Genomic DNA, 19,681 nt, shown 5'->3' on the forward strand with positions numbered 1-19,681 from the left:
TGAGAGTGGCACTCGACATCATTGAAAACATGCCCCCAGAACTGTGGTGTTTGCACTAGAGAGCAGTATAAGGCAATGATAAGGGATGAAGTAACATGTAGAGATAGGGAACCAGCTTACCAGGTTTCCGACCCAGGTGCTGCTGTGTGCGACCTGTCTGAACCAGAGAAAAAAAACAAATGTTCCATCCACTCCAAGTAAACACTCAGGAGGTGAGGTAGATTCTTCAAAAAGGCCTTAATCGCTCCTTTTAAACAAACTAAAACTAATTCTGCAGTAAACTTAATGTTAGACTACGCCCATGAACGTAATATTAGTAACTGTTGGCTGTGCCAAAATATGCCATGCATTCTCCCATGTTTAGCCCAATCCCGTTGCAAGAGCAGACTATAAATTAATCAACTGGAACGAAATTTACTCTAGGATTAGCGATGAGGCTGAGGACTGCTATACTCCGTCATACCCAACAGACTCTGATAAACCGTTACAGTACAAGGGTCTGGTCTCTCTCATTGTTGAGACAGTAAATACAAATTATCTGCCTGACGGTTTCAAACGATTGATGTTTTTAAAACTAATATATGTGAAGAAATACATTAACCTAGCTTTTGAATACAGATTCCAGTTAGCTCTGGTACAAACTAATTGTTCGGTTAATTCCACAAGTCCAACATGCACAAAACAACCACACCTGGCATCTTTGCTGGTTGAAGCTTTGGTAACAGTTGTGCCCTGGTTTGGCTCCAGAACAGTGAACTCCGTTGAGGTTAAAATACATGATTGCACGAAACCAATACCCCTAGGCAATCCCCCTACACGTGACTGTTCAGTATATGTTCCCCCAATTTCAGTACACGAATGGAAGAATGTGTCCATCTGTTTCCAGAATGAAGCAGGATCTCACACCTCTCCGGATGTGGGACACAGCGACTGTAATACCATAGTGAGGGTTAAAATTAGCTAGAATTCCCCTCCCACAGAGAGTTTACTTAGTTTGTGGCGACCGGGCTTATGGCTGCGTACCATATGACGTTTTTTTATGGCACCTGTTATCTAGCCTACCTAATTCCTTTAATCCGTAAAGTAGAGGCAAATGAGATTGCAGCGATACTTCCCTCTCTACACAGGAACAGCAGGTCCATTACAAAAGGACAACAGGTAGCGAGCCTATTTTTGCCTTGGTACGGCATTTATGTTAGTCAGCAGGAAATCATGGCATTGTCCAAAGTAGTGGAGCATCATCTAAATGTATCAAGTATCGCGATGTTAGCGGAACATAAAGAACTGCAGGAAGTTAGGACAGTAGCACTACAGAATCGCATGGCGCTGGACCTCCTCTTAGCTGCCCAGGGGGGCGCATGTAAAGTAATTGGTGCGGAGTGCTGTTCCTTTGTCTCTGACGCCACACCTGAAGTTACGGATATGGTCCAGGACACAGCTAAGGGGATAAAAGAATTGCATGAAACTCATGGGTTTACACTTGGGGATTTAAGCGGAACTCTTGGGTCCTGGGGAGCGGGGTTGGTTAAATTTGTTGTTACTGTTGCAGTGTTTATCTTGGTTGTGCTAATCCTAGTGACCTGTTTGATCACTGTAATTAAATTAGCCATACGCAGGGTTGCCAAGACTACCCTCCAGGCCCCACAGAGGCTAGTGGGGTACTCTACTGTAGATGACACAATGTTGATGTACGACGCCGAGCTTCCAGACCCATGGGTCTCCGTGGCAGTTCCGGTACCTTGGGTACCTCCTTTCAGCGATTGATAAATTGATTAAAGTTGACACTCAGAATAAAGAATAAATGTTTTGACTTTTCCTTTCTCAGGTTGTTAAGAATAAATGTTTTGACTTTTCCTTTCTCAGGTTGTTTTCAATAAAATGTCTGACTTCTCCTTTTCAGATTTTTGAACAAATGTATTTGAATAAAATGTATGTAGTAAAGTGCCTTACTCTTGAATAAGTGTATTGAAGTAAACGTAAAGTAATGCTAAAAATGGAGGACACTGTAGCTTTACAGATTACAGATTGATCGATTCATCACTGTGAATGTATACCTTAACTGTGAATTTTTAACTGAATCCCTATTGATTCTGATTTTATACCTCAATTGGATTTCTTATAATCCTACATTCTAATTGTGTTTTAATAAGTAATTACCTTAAGTAAATCTTTAAAGATGTAAGCTGAATTTGAATTTGTGTTTGATGAATGAGATTAACTGAGGGATAAATGATAAAAGATCTTGTTTTTGAAACATATATTTTACTATTATATTTTTGTATTGCATATGTGTTATTATTGTGCTTTTTGACAAAAGAAATCAAACACTGAAGAAAGATGATTTTTCTATTATGGTTGTCTGTATCAACCATTGTGATTGGCTGTTCCAATCTTATTCTGTTTTTGATGTAATTAATGTAATGAGGAATCCACCCAACTCTGAGGACGTTTTATTTGATTCAAGTAGTGACTGAAAATATTCTTAGACTAATGTTAATTGGTTATCAATGAATTGATAAAAGCGTGGATCTGTGAAGGAAATATTTTTGTTTATGTGTTTGTACCAAAAAGCATTTTGTGTTTCACATAGGTCTGCTATAACTTAGAGCAGGGGTTTAAGAGTTTAAAGGTTAAAGGGTTAAAGGTTCCGCTTTCCTGTTGGGGGACTGTGACTAACTGCCAGAGGACTTTAACAGACTGTCTTTGTCTCTTAATCCATGTGTTTGTAATTATCGATCAGAAGACGCGCGAAATAGAGGCCCCTCCCGGATTCTCCGGTAGATCGTCTGTGTTTTCTGTGTAATGCTTTAGTGAGTTGGAGGGTTTTCTCATGGCATGTTGTGTAAACGCTCTGAGCTCACTCACGGCCGTTGGCTCTCATTAAACTCAGTGTTTGATATAAAGCGGACTCCAGCCTCCATTCCTTCCATCTACATTGCTGAAAAGAAAATCTCTCTCACACTTACCAAATTTGAATTACATTAATACAGATGTATATCAATATAATATGAGATATTTCACTCAGACCATTAAAGATTTAAAGTGTTGGTGCCAACAGTATACCCGCCTCGGCAGGCCGTTGTGTCCTTGGGCAAGATACTTTACCCGCATTTGTTCCTGTGGGTAATGTCCGCAGTAATGACTCTCACATGTCTAATATGTGTAATGTGTACTTGTAAAGCGCTTTGAGCACCTGTAAAAGCGCTCTAATAAAAAAATGTAATGCATTATTATTATTATTATTATAACATTTTTGTTTTCCGTTACAAAACCTGCTCTCTTTAAAGAGAAGCCACAGGAACTTTGGTAAAATAAAGTCTCAACGTGGTAATGCTTTGATTTAAATTACTAAGTTATTCTTTCCCAAGTAAGAAACTACTTGTGAAATAATAAGAAAACCAGGCTATGAATGTCATGATATTTGATGTAATGGCAAACAATACACAATCTGAACGGATACCATTTAATTGAAATCTGAAATATATAAGGCGCATTAAATATCTGGAATCATATATCTCTGATCTGACGAAACGGAGACGAGTGCACTCCTGAATCAATCCTTTACCTGCGTCAGTAGGTCCTTTATCTTGGTCCCCTGTTGGAGGAGCTGGCTGCTCTCGTCTTTCACAAGTTGTTGCACAAACTCTGCAGCAGCCTTGTTCTTCTGGGTGAGGAGAGAGGCCCAGATAGCCCGGTACAGCACGCTGTTATCTTCGCTGGGCTTTCCGCTGGGGTTATCTATCACCCCCACTCGCACTCCAGGGCTGGCCTTCTGCACACACACACACACACACACACACACACACACACACACACAACACACACACACACACACACACACACACACACACACACACACACACACACACACACACACACACACACACACACACCACACACACACACACACACACACACACACACACACACACAACACACACACACCACACACACACACACACACACACACACACACACACACACACACACACACACACACACACACACACACACACACACACACACACACACACACACACACACACACACACACACACAGCAGAGATATAATTCAGAAAAATATCACAGACTCCCTTATTTTCTCAGTCTAAGGCTTCTCCTGGTCTGCTTATTTTATCAGCAAGGAATCTTTTTTCACGATAAAAGAAAAATGCCTTTAAACTTATTTAATCCATAGTGTGTCAACACTGTATTGATGACTTTTGAGAGTAATGTATTTTTTAAGGAAAATGTCCCTATTTCTAGGTCATAAAGCTCTGCACTAAGCAGTTCACAAAAAATACAAATGCACTTTATCTCTCCTGCTTGTAAGTGAGGTTTAGATGTGCAGTTGTGTCACATCAAAATTGGTGTCAAAGAAAGACCAATGTGAAAAAGGTTATTGATTGAGTTAAATCAGATTAAGGCCTGTAATATATTGTCAAAACTTAATTACAAAAAATGTTTCATTAGTAATGTAAATTGATTTCACTCCAATAATATCAGTATTTATGCTTTCAAACGCACAACAACCGACATATCACACATATGCATGTACGGTGTGTTAATGTGTGACTTCCCAAGTGGTCCCTATTGGAAAGTTAATGATTGGTTGAAAGAATGAGGATCAGCCATGTGTCTTACACCGCTCTCGCAATTGTTTTACGCTCAGTGTCCGTAAGAGAATTGCTTCTCAACTTATTCTTCCGATTATGGACTATTGTGATGTTTTCTACCAAAACGCACATAAATCAGATCTTGCTCCACTCAACATAGCCTACAACAGACTATGCAGATTTGTTCTTGGTTGTCCTTTTCGTACACATCACTGCACAATGTATAACCAACTTAAATGGCCTTCATTAAGTGTAAGAAGACACACGCATTGGCTTCAGCTGATATTTAAATGCATTTATCTTAACTATCCCCCTTATTTAAAGCAGTATTTTGTACCCTACTCGCCAAATCATCAAGTGAGACACTCTGTCCAGATGTATTTCTCTGTCCCCTCTGCCTCTATTGGCAGAAGAGCGTTCATGTTCAAAGCCCCAACAGACTGGAATACTTTACCTGCTGCTATTAGATCTCTTGCTCGTACGTTTAAACATACATTATCATCTCACTTTCAACTGCTCTGCACATGTAATTGATGAAAGTGTTATTGATGAAACTGATCGGCTCGACTGTCTCTCAAATTGTAATGATTGTATGTATTGTTTGAATTTGACTAAACAGACTGTACGTGGTTTGTCTTGTTTTGCTTTTTGTCTATGTATGTCTGTAAGTTCTTGCTATTGTCGGGACCCCCTTGAAAACGAGATGGTGCATCTCAAGGGGTTTATCCCAATAAATAAAATGTCTATATATATATATATATATATATATGATACTCACCATATGTTTTAGAGCATTTAATAACAGTTTTCTTCCTGAGATCTCCTCAAAATCTCCGACTATCCACATGGTCACAGCACTCATCCCGTCCTCATCTAGGGTAAAAGAGCAAAACACAAAGTGTGCGGAAATATAATCATATAATGCAAATAAATGACCTTAGGAAAAGCAGCAGTTAAACAGAAAAAGTGTTTAGCCTCAGGGTTAGGGCAAACAGATCTGTTGAGCATAGATACTGAAAGCTGCTTCTTAGGGTTGGCTCATGATGATGAGAATCCGATGGAAAGTGAGAGGGGGAATTAGGAATGTTCAGTTTGGTTTGTAGGTGAGAGGGACTGAGGCATCTGGCAGAGAGCTCAGTGTATGAGTGGAGAAGTGTGCCACCTGTCACAGTTATCACCCCCCCCCCAGTCAGTGAGTCAGTCAGTCAGAAAAGCAAGCAGCCGATCAGCTAGTCCACAGAGGAGGATGGCAATCAGCCTCCTCATCCTCACTGAGACAGCCACACTGCAGGCCTGAGCAGTGAAATGCAGCTCTGACCGTTTAGAGCAGGGGTGTCAAACTCAATTTCATTGCGGGCCACATTAGCATTATGGTTGCACTCAAAAGGGCCGGTTGTAACTATATAAATATACATATAAATATATAATATATATATATAAAATAATGTATTATATTACATGATTGCCTCTGAATTGGATTGTTATCGGATAGGATAATAACTTAGTAATTAACTACGTCTGAAAGCAGAAGTCTAGGGCAAATCATTGCAAGTCTCTTCAGTGCACATGTCACAAAATGAGATGCATTGTGGGACATGTAGTTTATGGGCAACGTGCTTCTGTAAATCGGCATGTAACCGTATAATAAACATATTATATTCTTTGCAAGCTCTTGCGGGACCACATAAAATGAAGTCGCGGGCCGGATTTGGCCCCCGGGCCTTGAGTTTGACACCCCTGGTTTAGAGTGTCGGCCCACAGCCAGTCAGCAGACCCAGCAATTACCTTACTGGAGGCACAGCCTGCTTTTACAAAGGTCAATTTCACACGTTCATAGATCAGTAGAGCCGTGAAGGATTACTTCTTGTTCAGATAATGCTTATTTTACAGAAATCAACATGTAAATGAAGAGTGGTTGATCCACTTCCACAGAGGAAAGAATTCAGATGCTTGAATTAGTGATTTGAATTGTTGCAAGTCATTGTGGAAATTAAATCACGTGTTTTCATCTGCAAGAGTTAATTAGGAGCCAAGATGTAAAACAAAAAGCAACTTCTTACCGTTATTTGTAAAGTACTTCATTCTCTTGGCCACCACTGCCGTTTTGTCTCTGGAGTCGTAGTATGAAAACATAGTGGTGTCCTCCCATTCATCGACAACTGCAAAGCAAGAAAGTGGAGGACTTGGGAGTGTTAGGAGGAAATGAGAGGAACCTAGGTAGGGAATCAATAGTAAATAGTTTAGGATGTTTAGCACAGGTCACCTGGCTTGGCAGTGAAGTCCAGGTATTTCCGGTCAGTGCTTAGAATAAGAGGGTTCATCCTGGGAACCACGTTGGCCTGCTCCATTAGATAGTCCACCACATCTGAGCCCTCAGTCAACTGACCCTGCAGCAAGAGAACATCAATCCATACATTCATACTGGATCTTGCCCGTGCCGTACTTCTAAAGTTAACAGTGATGCACGCGTCTGCTAAAGCCGTAACGTTGAGGGCTAGGAAGGAAAACGTATAAACTATAACTGTAAAACTGCAAATTACAATGTTTAAAGATGTACCCAATTATGTTTAGCACACAGGATTAGCTCAGTTGTATTACATGTTCTGTAATAGACCTCTCTAATAGAAATTCCTGGCAATAATAATAATAGATTAGATTTGTATAGCGCCTTTCAAGGGACCCAAGGCCGCTTTACATGGTGAACAAACAAACAAACAAAAGTTTGACATATATTACTTGTATGCAAACTATAGACAAACTGCTAATGGTGCACTTATCTAGGGTTTCTCTACTTCATTTCACTAATACTGTGCATCATGTTCTATATTTATCTAAGTGTTCTAGTGCTGGCTCAGAAAGATGTAGGTCTGGCAGGTGGAACATGAAGCGTGAGTCACTTTCTGTACAGATTCTGTCGAAGATTTCGTGTGGTACCATAAAGACAGCTCTCTGGAAGGCGTTGGTGGTGTCCATGATGCGCTGCAGGATAATGGTCTCCAGCTCCTCTGGATCCATCTCGTCGGGGCTCAAGGGGACTCCATTAAATAAAGCCAACGGCAGGGCACCGAGGCCACTCCTTTTGTAGAACAAGGCACCCTCCTGGAGCACACAAATCAATGATTACATCTTTGGCTGCTCCGGATTATTAGTTTAGATTCATTCTTACAACCAGTTAATGTAAAGAGACAAGAGGGAGAGCTCATTTCTGTATCCTTACCTTTCTTTTGTCATCATACTCAGATTCTACACTGAGAATCCTTTCAGCGTCGGTTTTAGGGAATTTTCTCTTGAGGTAATCAGAGATTGTGTCAACGGACAGCGTCTCCCCAACATCTACTTTGTTGTACAACTGCAGGAGAGTGGAAAGTCAGATGGAGTTCACCGTCTCAAGACACCTGGAACTGTCAATAGTTCCAAACAGTGGCTATTTCAAAGAGATGTTACCAGAGGCAAAATCCAACTGCCTCATCCATCTCATCAAACCATGGGAACACGAGGCACAATAACTGACTTCGGAGGCACGAAGAGATTTGAACTGGCGTGGAGTTTGCTTGGATTAGATGTTGTTAAAAAACTGCTTTCTAAAACAATACAAATGTAGACATGTGATATACTTACTGAGACCATGGATATCAGAGCCTGGGATAAGTCATACTCGTCTGCGATGTAGTTCAGCAGTCTGTAAAATCCAACCCCTGCATCTGAGGCGCCATCAATCTCATCCTCGGTGTTGACAACAAACACAAATCCAATTCTACAGGAGGGGGGGGGGGGGGCACACAACAAGTTTTCAATTTGCAGGTGAAATGAGAATCACTACCTGGTTAAGGTTATAAATGCTAAGGGTGGACCATACACACAGCTGTGGAGATGCGAGAAATAACAGCACCAACCTCAGTGGGATCTTGTGCTTGTAGAAAAGCTCTGCTAGTTTCACCAGCTCAACACTTTCTTCCCGTACCGGATCTAGGAACAGCACCTAAAATCAGAGGCATCGTCAAATCTGAATCATGATACCTTTCCATATGACCTTTATTCAACTCGCATCATAAACGAATAAGAGTTGAGCAGACACAACAAAACACAGTTTGGATAACACACATGTTAGGCATTCAAAATGTACTCGGCATTCCGTTTCTCTGAGTGTACTAACTGGAATGCAAGAAGAAACCCACAATTACATTTTCTGTATTGACCTTGTCTAGCAGAAAAGAGTCGGAAGCATCTGAAGAGTTTCACAGTTTCAATACAATGGAGACCTTTCTCAATTCCACATTTTATCGCCACGACCCTGCAGCATTTCTGGCCATCAGGGGACTCACCAGGTTGAAGAAATTGCGTCTGATCTGCCGGATGACTCCTGGAAAAGTGGCTCTGAGGAGCTCCTGAACGCCTCGCGGCCAGCTGTGGTAGGGAGGGTCGTTCTCTATGTCGTTTATCCACTGGAAAGGGCATGCAGATAGACGGAATGTGTGAACATGTGATATTCCTCAGTTAAATACAAGCAACAGATCAGCAAGAGTAGAAATATCTCTGAATGGTGTTTTTCTACATTGTGCTTACATTTCTCAAATAGTTATAATAATAATACATTTGATTTATATAGCGCACACCTGGTGCTCAATGCGCTTTTGTGACATTGTACCTATCAAAGAAATCTAAATACTAGCTTTTTTATCTGGGTTTTTAACATCCGCGTGAAGACAGACTGTTGAGGAACCTGCAATCTAAGTTTTTCATACGTAACATAATTACACCGTCGTGTCATGACAATAAACCTTTGAATATTGAATGACACAACTTCAGACACACAAGAATACTTAGCGTACTCTGAAAACCAACTGAGGACCACAGATGGAAATTAGCTATTAGCTATAATCTGGCATATTGCATCTCTTCTCTTTGCTGAGATTAATGTTTTTGTATGCATGGTCCTTCTATAAATATAAAAATAAATAAATAAAATGTGTCAGTATATAAATACTTGGTATGCTTTTGTTTGACCTAGTACTCTGTATCTGCAATCTCCAGCAGCAAGATATGCATTTCCAACAGCAGGCTCACCCTGTACTTACATTGTGAGTGTGGTGATGAGCATACCCTGTTATTTGTCTAAAGCACCAAGATATCGAACAGGTTACTTTTCTAATATTCCCTTTCCTGCTTTACACCTGTGATATTAAGCCACAATGTACATAGTCAATTCAATGTGACCTTTTTCAGACACATAAGTCTCTAATAGTATAAATAAATCAAATAAATACAATGCAAGGACAGAGTAACCTCTTCTCAATATACAGGTAACTGCATGCATGTAAACAACGCTCGTGCATTGCACAGTGAACAGTTTGGTGGACAGAATTTAACACTTGTTTCAAGCTCTTCTTCAGTAGTAAGGTATTACATTTGGCTCTTTATGATAAATGACTATTATGATAGTTGCAAAACGATCCATCATTTCCAAACTGGCACCAACAGTGGTTTTCCTCTCTGTAACTTTGGGTATAAGCCTCCCCACGGTGCAAACGTTTGCCTCTCTGGCACACTATCCTTAGCTCTCTCTGTGTGTGTGTGTGTGTGTGTGTGTGTGTGTGTGTGTGTGTGTGTGTGTGTGTGTGTGTGTGTGTGTGTGTGTGTGTGTGTGTGTGTGTGTGTGTGTGTGTGTGTGTGTGTGTGTGTGTGTGTGTGTGTGTGTGTGTGTGTGTGTGTGTGTCTTTCTTAACAACCTAATGTTACACACTCTCCATACCTAGAAAGGGAGACAAAAGCTTAACCGACAGACCTCTTGGTTGAATATGGAAATGCTTAAAAATGTAATTTCTCTGCCCTTTTTAAAATAGCCAGAGGGGCCTAAAATGAAAGTCTTTAATTTGATAGTTTTTCTTGGCTGAATCTCCAATGTAATACCTGGAGTTTCTGGCAGGGTGGAGACTGCTGCAGTAGCCTGATGACTGATGGACTAATTCACACACTGGTAAAAAGAACAAAAAGCCCCTACAGTGTGGATGTGCGCCAGAAGAATAATGCTTTTGGACAGGACTCACCATTATAGCTGGATCTCTGATATCTAAGGCATAACTGTCATCCACAGCGTTCACAGGTAACCTCAGCAGCTTGCCCTGATGTTCTCCTTTAATGCCCAGGTTATGAAGCCCCTCCAGGACCCTGGCCTCTCCTCTGAGGATGTCTAAAATGCTGTAAAAAAAAAAAATCCACAAGTTAGTTTTTCTTTTTCATACAAATTAGCAGTGAGGTTTTGCGGTGCACTAAACTTTGATCTTGTTGCAACAGGATTACTGAGGCAGAGCAAAGGTCTGCGGCTCCCTGGGGAGAGCAGAGACAGACCTGCTCCCCCTGCTGTGTTCCTACCTGAAAGGGTTGTGAACGTCCAGATCAATGTGCAGTCCGTTGATGAAGAGCTCCCCGTCTCCCGGGTGAACACCAACGGTCTCACCAAGACGCTGAAAGAACAAGCTCAACGTTTTTAGTCGAATGCCAAAACCCTTTCTACCTTTACTGTCTGATGTTTCCACAAGAAAATAGATGCAGAGGATAAAGCTGTATTTACAAGGGATTAAATGTCCGTTAAGAAAAAGGGGGAAAATAAAATGTCACATCTGATGTTGTTTAACACAGATTAGTAACTCATAGTTAACATAAAACGTGTACAATGGCCAAGGATGTTCTCCAAGACAGCCTCCTGCACTGTAATGTGGAAACACGGCTTGTTATAGCACACCTTTTGGTTCTCCTCAATTTCTTTTCTCATTTCCTGCTTTACGGCCACTCTTGTCAGTGATCTGTGGGAACAGTAAAACATGTACAGTCACCATCAGCTTTTACCACATCCCAGGCTGGCAATAAAATGCCAGTTTTAATCTTCAAAAATCTGTCGCCCCTCAAGATGGTCAATTCCCTATAAACACCTGACTCTTACTCAGCACTTTTTGGAGTTATTACAAACTGCCAGAGCCAAAATAAGCAAACATCAACAAGCTGATTCCATCTCTGTATGTGAATGTGAGTTGTATTTATTGTGGATAATGCTCAAATGAATGGTTTAATAGAAGACATATTTCATGTGCACATTAATAACGGCGTCTGTTGCGCCTCCGTTCACACATTGGAACACAGAGTAGGCTCCGAACAATATGGATTTTGGAATGGTCCCAAATGTGTTATCCAGTCGGCCAGAAAGAGAAAATCAGATGAACTTTCAGACCTGGCTTTGCTTGGGAAGTTCTGACTGAGGTCTCGCATGAGCTTCAGAGCATCGTACTTTGGCACGGACAGGATTCTGGCAGCTGCCTGGACACTCAGATCTGTGGAGATTAGGGATGTTAAGATTCACTGATTCGCATCGGGGCACCGGCATAAACGTTCAAGATGCGAGTGCACCGGTTGAAAGAGTGCACATCAGCTACAGTTTGGGTTGAACTCGCGATGCATCGATTGTAGCGTCTTTGCATCGGTAAAAAAACAATTCATTCATATCGTATCCTCTCAGCACTCCGCAGAGACGATCTTTGCTTCGCACTACGGAGGCCGAGAGTCTCAGTTATCAACACACATGGAAGTCGAGGTGAAAGAGAAACACAGCGCACCGAAAAATACCAACAAATCAAACGTTTGGCAACACTTTGGATTTTTCAAGAAAGACGGTCAACTTGAAAATCGCTCGCAAATTGTTAACGATGCCGTGCCGCTTTAAAGTACACAAGTAGTACGAGGAACTTAGCGACGCACATAGAGAGGCGACATGGGGTCTGCGGCTCAAAAGAGAAACCTGAAAGTTAGACATGAGTTAAATCACTCAGTGAGGTGTTCTGTCAGAGAGAGTGGTGTTTAGTTTACAGCAGCTTGTGACGGCCAATAATAGTTTAAATGTCTTCCTCACTGTAAGCAGTTATGAAATACCTGTTTGTGAAAGGTTATTTGTATTCTTTATTGTTCATATAGAACCCACTGCTTTCTGCTCACTGGTGAGTCAGCCTCTGGATGAGTGTTAAGCACATCAGGCTGGCAGCTGGATGGGCATTGCACTATGGTAGCTGTTATTTGCACATTGTTAATCATGGGCAATGCATCCTTACATTGTTTAACTGTGAGGTGTTATACAATTGTACTCTGGAGAGCTTTTAAAGGTAAAAAAAGAAACAGCATGATGGGATGCGCAGTACTAGTAGAGAGAACCAAATATGTAAAGCACTTTTTTGTTAATGTATGATTTGCTGCATATAGGAATAAAACCAAAATCCTCTGTCGTACCAAATTGAAGTATCATTATTTTTGCATCGTGTTGAATCGCATCGTATCGCCCCGTATCACATAATGTTGAATCGAACTGTATCGCAACTAGGGGTGCAACAACTAATCGACTTAATCGATTACCAAATTAGTTGCCAACTCATTCAGTCGTCGATTCGTTGGTGACGTCATCACGTGTGTTTTACGCGCCGTTAAGCTCCAACGTTATCGGTCTTTTTATCGGTACTGGAGACATTTAAAAAATATATGTCATGTATTGTTGCTACATAAGCATTATATCGCAGTCTTAGTGTCGCCAACTCGTTTCTAAAATGCAAAAAGACAAACAAATGCGTCTATGATGTATTTTCGAAGAGATCTCTCTCTCTCCCGTCTGTGTGCGAGGGGGCGGGGCAGTTTACACACACACAGCTGCTACATGCAGCAACACACTGCGGAGAGAACGCGCTCCAAGGTGTGGTTAAACTTTACCCGTCTCGATGCTTGTTGCCTAAAGTGCAATAAGAGTTTAGCATGTAAGGCGGTAACACGAGCTATTTGTCGAAACATTTAGCAAAAGTGCTCCACATTCAGACGGAGAAATGCACCGGGTTCGACTGTCTTTCTAGTAGCTCTGTAGCCCCATCCACGAGTAACGTTTCCACGTCAGGTGTTATGTATGCTAGCAGCAACACACCGAGTTAACTACATTATATAAACATGGGTTAATGATTAGAGGTAACTGAGTTATTTAGTTTGTTAAAGTTTCAGCTATTCTGTTTACAGTTCTGTCATCAGATTATTTAATACGATTTGTTAAAACATTGTTGTTTCTTTTGATGTGAAATATTATTTATTTAATTTAAATAAAAATCAATGTTAGTTTTGTTCAAAATGTGTTTAGTTAATTTAATAATATATGTATTTTTGAATCAAGTATTCATCTTTATTGTCTTCATTGTATCTAAAAGTTGAAATTGTGCAAGGCATACAGTAATAGTCCGAATAGTCGATTAATCGTTTCATTAATCGATAGATTAATCGATTATCAAATTAGTCGTTTGTTGCAGCCCTAATCGTAACAGGGGTGTATCGTATCGCATCGCCTGGTGTTTCAAATGTATCGTTAATGTATCGTGTCGTGGCAACGTATCGAGATGCGCATCGCATCGGCCTCAGTGATGGAGATGCACATCCCTAGTGGAGATCGATCAATTCATCAACATTTACAAATGCACATTATGTTCAAACAAATGAAACATATGAAATGGAAATGTCACTCCATATGCAGTGTTCAGTCGAAGACAATAACACAAAAAATAAATACTCTCCAGTCAACAATAGCATTATAATATGCAGCAAATCTAAAACAAACAAACACTCCAAATGTATATATTTTTTTCTTTTTATGAGCCCTGAAAAACTCAAACAGAAAATAGATACCTTGCATTTCCCACACTTTCAGAGGAACCATGTCGTTGGTACTCTCCAGGAGATGTTTTCGAAGCTCGACAAGATTCTCCTGGAGGTCAGGGTGAGATTTCCTTAAGAGAGGAAAAACAAAAAAGGAAGAGACATATACAAATATGTTTTCATCATTAAGTCACCAAAAGCACATTCAAATACTAGAAAGTGCAATAGAGAAAAAGTATTTTGGGTAAAATGACATGTTCCACTTCAGCAACTCACTTTAACGTTCCAAAGACGAACCCTTGGACTTCATCTGTATTATCATCCTCCGCGTTTACAAGTGAATCTACAAAGCACAAGATGTTAGTTGTGTTGCCGTGGACTCAGCTGAGTCCAGCACATAATGTTTGATAAGTCACAAACTGACCTTTTACTTTGGTGTCATCCACAGCTTTGTATTCAGTGCTTTTGATAGCCAGCTCAACAGCGTACCCAGATAAAAGCATCTTTTGAGGCTTTGGATTCTGCGAGCAGCGGGAAGCGGAGAAAAGGCTTTAATGAAAAGAGTTCTGTTTACATGATGTCTGTCAAAAGTACTGTGATAATAGACTGCAGACACATCCCATGGGAAATGCTGTCTGCCTATACCTATATACAATTGAATAAAAACATTATGTAAACAGCTGTTCTTATTAGTGGGCTTAGCTGGCAGGCAAATCAAATCAAGCATACATACATTATCTCCATTCACAGACATTGGGAGTGGAGTAGGTAACAGTAAAGATACTTTCAAAGAGGCACTGTGATAAGATTTCTTCTTTAATAAGATAATTACATTGGTGGTCTGCTAGATATTGCCAGAGTACGCTGTAAATGCTGTTATTGTGAAACAGAAATGCTTACAGCAGTAGGTTGAATGCTGACGCACAAAAATTGGCTTTACTTGAAAGTTGCAGCAGCCACTACAGATTTCCAAAATGCCTCCTAAAGCAACGTCAGCACATGATCAGTTTAGTGGGCATAGATACAGGAGCCCACCCAAACAAAACGCCATGTGTTGAACTGAAGGAGAAGCTTATCATACTATAAAGCAGCTGTGGATAGCTTTTGCTGTAAGACCCTTGCACACTAACTTATAAACCGATGCAGACTTTTACTGACTTTTCTGCTTTAACCACATTACATATTATTCTTTGCCAATTTGGTCAATAGGTCAATTTAAATAACATAGATTAGGCATGTATCCGTTGCTGGCTAATGTTTCTAAACCACTGTTAGTAAGGGTTATGAATGTACAGATCCAACTTGCCACTTGCCTTCAAAACGAGCCACTACTTAATCGTACTTCAGGACTTAAACAAATAGCGCTCCACCCCTGTTAGTCAGAACTGATAAGGGTCTCTATGGCTAAACAGCAGCACACATGCCAAACACCACGATTAGCAATGCAAGAGTCAGCTTGTGCTGTATAAAGCACACCATTATTGGACTCTGGTGGAATTTAGAAACGTTGATCTGGAGCAACCACACAGCTTGTTGTGGAGGACTAATGTTCTTGGATAGGGTTTTATTGTTTGGGCTCGACTTATTCAAATTAAGAAAAGAGGTAACCCTTGACTGCCTTGCACAGAGCCCTGACCTGAACCCCCTGACCTGAACCCCCTGACCTGAACCCCATCAGAAACCTTTCAGAACCCTGGATTTACTGGATGGACTTTTGGTCATTTTATAGCTATAGATGATGGACCAACTGTTAACCCTTGTTGATCAGGAGTCTTTTCTGCTACACAGTCAATAATCCAATTTTCCAGTGGGAACAAGAAAAACACGGGCCCCATATACTGTACAGAAGAAATATTGACCCACATTGAACCTTGACACTGAAATTCAAAGCACTGAATCATGCTTTCTTATGCCGTTCACAGCCACGCTGCTTTTTCAACAACATCTTAAAGAAGAACACCTTTCATTCCTTCAAAGACATTTGTATCCGTTACTTTTTGAGGAATCGACTGTTGCAAAAATGCCATTAAAGTAAAGATAAAACAGAAGGGTCTTATGGCAAAGAGGAATGAGCTATATTTAGCTTTGACTGTGCAGGCAATACTTGTAAGCAAGATCAATTAATTGGTAGTTGTGATACTTTAATTTACTTTGTTGATAATCAGAAAGAAAATGAATATCACAAGCCTTATCCTTTTTTTCAAATTATGATGACGAGATACATGTTTTCACTGTTACTAACAGGAATCATAACATTGAATCAGTGGATAGATTGCTACTCACCACTACGAAATGCCGCAGCACGTATACGAGCGTTCCCTCTGCAGCCCTCTCTGACAGCACCTTGTGAAACAAGGTGAACTTCTTGGTTCCAATCTCAGCGTAGAGGATAACCACTGGCACTTCTGTGATATTGACTCCTGGATATGTGTGGTCATTCTTGTATAAATGTGGTATGGGCCTGCAAACATTTTAAAAATATTATTAAAGACGTTTCATGAATACAATTATTATGTTTCTTACAGAAGAAAATAAAGTCAGTAAAGCTTCACTCATATAAAAATGTACTGTGAAACTATTCATATGTGTCTGTTATACAGATAGAGTTTATCGACAGAGGGCAAGCCCGTGCATTCAGTGTTACCTGCCTGCAGCTGCCTTCAGGAGCTTCTTTATGTCCTTGGTGCTGCAGCTATGCTGACCATGAATGGAGACAAAGGCAGGGCAAGCCTCAGGCGGAGGCTCATCACTGGCTATCTGTAAAAGAGCGTGGAGGAGTGAAGGAATTATCCATAACACACAAACAACAACATGACCCTGCTAGGGTCTAGCATCTACCCCTCACTCTTTAAAATGGGCGAAACTGAATCACAGCTAAATTGATTTATTTATCCTCGATATTCTCAATCCCACTTCATTTCAGCAACAAAAGACTATTATACATTCAAGTGCTAAACATCTTTTCAGATTAGAGAAATTCATCAACCAGTGCATTGCTGTCACCAAAATGAAATGACTCCTCATCTTTGCTGAAGCTGCAATGTATAGGCTAAGGAACTGTGAACACAGTGTGCTTACATTTCATTAAGAGTCACCCAGTATTATCATCAGCTATAGTTCACAGCCACTTACTGAGTCATATATTTAAAACTAATGTCATTTAAATAAAGAATTTTGAAATAATAAAGTAGAGGTTTTCACGACCATTAATTCAATGAAATGTGTCAAAGAAATTGAAAAACACTGTAAGTAAGGCCTGCAGAGCTACCTTGGTCAAGAATTGGTTAGACGGACAATATAACAAGCGCTAAAGAAGTGGAGCTGGCTCACTGTAATGTTACGATGCAGCTCTTGAGAGAGTTGTGAAATAATGATACTATTGTAATTACAACATACCTGCTGGGATGCATGAACAGCTGGTGAGTACGACCGTAGGGACATAGCGAATTTGAGGAGATTAACTTGAAGATCTGTGAGAAACTGGCCAGCCTTCTTAATGATCAAGTTGTAGTACGACCGCACAGACTCTGAGACACATCAACACAATTTAGAAATAATTAGTTTTTGGTTTTTTTAAGAGAAGCAGACCTCTCAGGAGTATCAAAAATTAAAATCAATTTGGGATTTACACAACATACCTCCTTGCTTGTATACGGTGAGCTCTTTCACTGTGTCAACAAACTGCCAGAATTTCTCATTCCCATCTTCTGCAATAAACTCACTGCAAAGGAACATATTAGTTAGCATTATTCAGTAACCACAGTATGGACTTAAGTAACCATTTTCTGTCTGCCACATAATCTTTTTATATTTTTAAGATAATAAGTTGGCCATTACAGGCATGACCAATATTTATAGTAACACCATAAAAGGATAATTTAAAATATATGAACAACTTTTGGCTGCTATTTAAGCTCATTATGTATGAAAATCTAAGATATAATTAGCTAAAACTGCACTTTATTACACAATTGACTTTAGATTTAAGATTATCTTTTCCCCCAATACATTTTCAAGTTTGTTAAGTTTGCTCAGCTTCTCTGAAAACTTGGGAGGGTAAAGTATGATGACTAAAATCCTTTATTCAGTAAAAACATATAGTTAAAACAATTAAGTTCCAAAAAAATTGTTAAAAATGTGTTGAATCTTGATAAAAAAGTAAATTTATGACAGCTTCTGGCCGACAACCATAATGTGCAAAGGGGACAACGCCATAACGAGAGATCAATTGAATAAATTGACACATTTCTCTAGGTTTTAAACTTGTTGGAAACATTTGGGTTAGCGCAAGTACACATATATTAACACAACATAGGTTTAGATGTTTGAGACATATCAATGCTGAAATGTTACATAATGATATCTTCAACTAAACAAATACATATTTTAAGAGGTATAAAAGATGCAATTAGGGGGCTTTGGCCTAGTGATCCCAACCCTGAGATCCTGGCTGTAGGTCTCTGAGTGCAGCATGATGTGGAGGGGTGAGTACCTTGTTTCCAACAGGAAAGGCGTCATGCTCCACTTTGCTCTAAGACTGGCAGTGACACCTTTGGGTGCCGATGTGACATGATGTATATTCAGCAGCAGCAGCAGCAGGGACAGCACAATAACTTTCCTCATTTTCTCTGGAGAGACGTAACATGAACCTAAAGTGGCAGAAAGCAAACACCAGCGTCGTCAGTAGAGGTTAACCTTAGACAGTCATTTGTGCCTTTTGAGAAGTGCCAGTCAGTGCCACGTAGTTACTCTACTATGTTATTAAGTTAACAAGAAACACCGGTGTACGTAGACTTGTATCAAAGCCCTCCAACATGATACACAATCAGTACATGTTTGCGGAATATGCTAGCTACATGTGAAAATAGCATTGACCTGTATTTCTAACTGGACCTTACGTCTTACTACTACTAAAATAACGTACGTGCAATTGGGTAAGACCGACTGAAGTTAGCTGTAGCATAAAAGTAAACAGCCTGTCGTGAATGAAAACGTTATACTACCGTGATTTAGAGACTACAAAGATCACCTACTACAAAGCTGTGTACAATAAAATACATAACCATTAGTAGGCTGTGTTACAAATATCATATCCCTCACCCCGTTAGCGATACTGGCCACTTTCTTCCATACAAAGCCAGCTTCATTTATTTGGGGCAGCGAACAGCACAGCTAGCTAATTTAGTTGCCAGGGGTAGCAGCGTATTGTAGTGGCTCGCGCTAACCGTAATACGTGTTAGAAACAATTATGAAATGAAAACAAATCAAATCGTTTCATTATTTTAACTTACGTCTTGTCACCGTGTTTGCATGAGCACAATAATTAATAGTCAGCCTAAAGTATTAAAAAACCGGACGTTAAAGCTGTAATGTATTCTGGCACAGCGGTAGACAGCTAAAGAGGC

The 19,681-nt window shown here is 40.2% G+C and overlaps 1 protein-coding gene across 3 annotated transcripts in view; it reads right to left on the reverse strand.

The window, feature by feature from the left end:
• Window positions 1-19,482, reverse strand: part of uggt2 (UDP-glucose glycoprotein glucosyltransferase 2) — a 54,544-nt gene extending 35,062 nt beyond the window's left edge. For all 3 annotated transcript variants that reach the window (XM_034110133.1, XM_034110132.1, XM_034110131.1), the window contains exons 1-22: window positions 19,377-19,482; window positions 18,769-18,925; window positions 17,915-17,997; window positions 17,673-17,803; window positions 16,921-17,033; window positions 16,560-16,737; window positions 14,701-14,797; window positions 14,553-14,619; window positions 14,307-14,407; window positions 11,839-11,938; window positions 11,356-11,416; window positions 10,986-11,077; window positions 10,661-10,811; window positions 8,939-9,058; window positions 8,510-8,595; window positions 8,235-8,370; window positions 7,834-7,965; window positions 7,551-7,715; window positions 6,880-7,003; window positions 6,677-6,775; window positions 5,395-5,489; window positions 3,566-3,772 (exon numbers count right to left, since the gene is read on the reverse strand). In XM_034110133.1, the coding sequence (XP_033966024.1) occupies window positions 3,566-3,772; window positions 5,395-5,489; window positions 6,677-6,775; window positions 6,880-7,003; window positions 7,551-7,715; window positions 7,834-7,965; window positions 8,235-8,370; window positions 8,510-8,595; window positions 8,939-9,058; window positions 10,661-10,811; window positions 10,986-11,077; window positions 11,356-11,416; window positions 11,839-11,938; window positions 14,307-14,407; window positions 14,553-14,619; window positions 14,701-14,797; window positions 16,560-16,737; window positions 16,921-17,033; window positions 17,673-17,803; window positions 17,915-17,997; window positions 18,769-18,899 (2,469 nt within the window). In that variant the 5' untranslated portion in view covers window positions 18,900-18,925; window positions 19,377-19,482. The remainder of the gene's footprint in view (window positions 1-3,565; window positions 3,773-5,394; window positions 5,490-6,676; window positions 6,776-6,879; window positions 7,004-7,550; window positions 7,716-7,833; window positions 7,966-8,234; window positions 8,371-8,509; window positions 8,596-8,938; window positions 9,059-10,660; window positions 10,812-10,985; window positions 11,078-11,355; window positions 11,417-11,838; window positions 11,939-14,306; window positions 14,408-14,552; window positions 14,620-14,700; window positions 14,798-16,559; window positions 16,738-16,920; window positions 17,034-17,672; window positions 17,804-17,914; window positions 17,998-18,768; window positions 18,926-19,376) is intronic.
• Between the last annotated feature and the right edge of the window lie 199 nt (window positions 19,483-19,681).

The sequence above is a fragment of the Pseudochaenichthys georgianus genome, chromosome 21 (assembly GCF_902827115.2).
Source record: "Pseudochaenichthys georgianus chromosome 21, fPseGeo1.2, whole genome shotgun sequence".
In the NCBI taxonomy this organism is placed as follows: Eukaryota; Metazoa; Chordata; class Actinopteri; order Perciformes; family Channichthyidae; genus Pseudochaenichthys; species Pseudochaenichthys georgianus.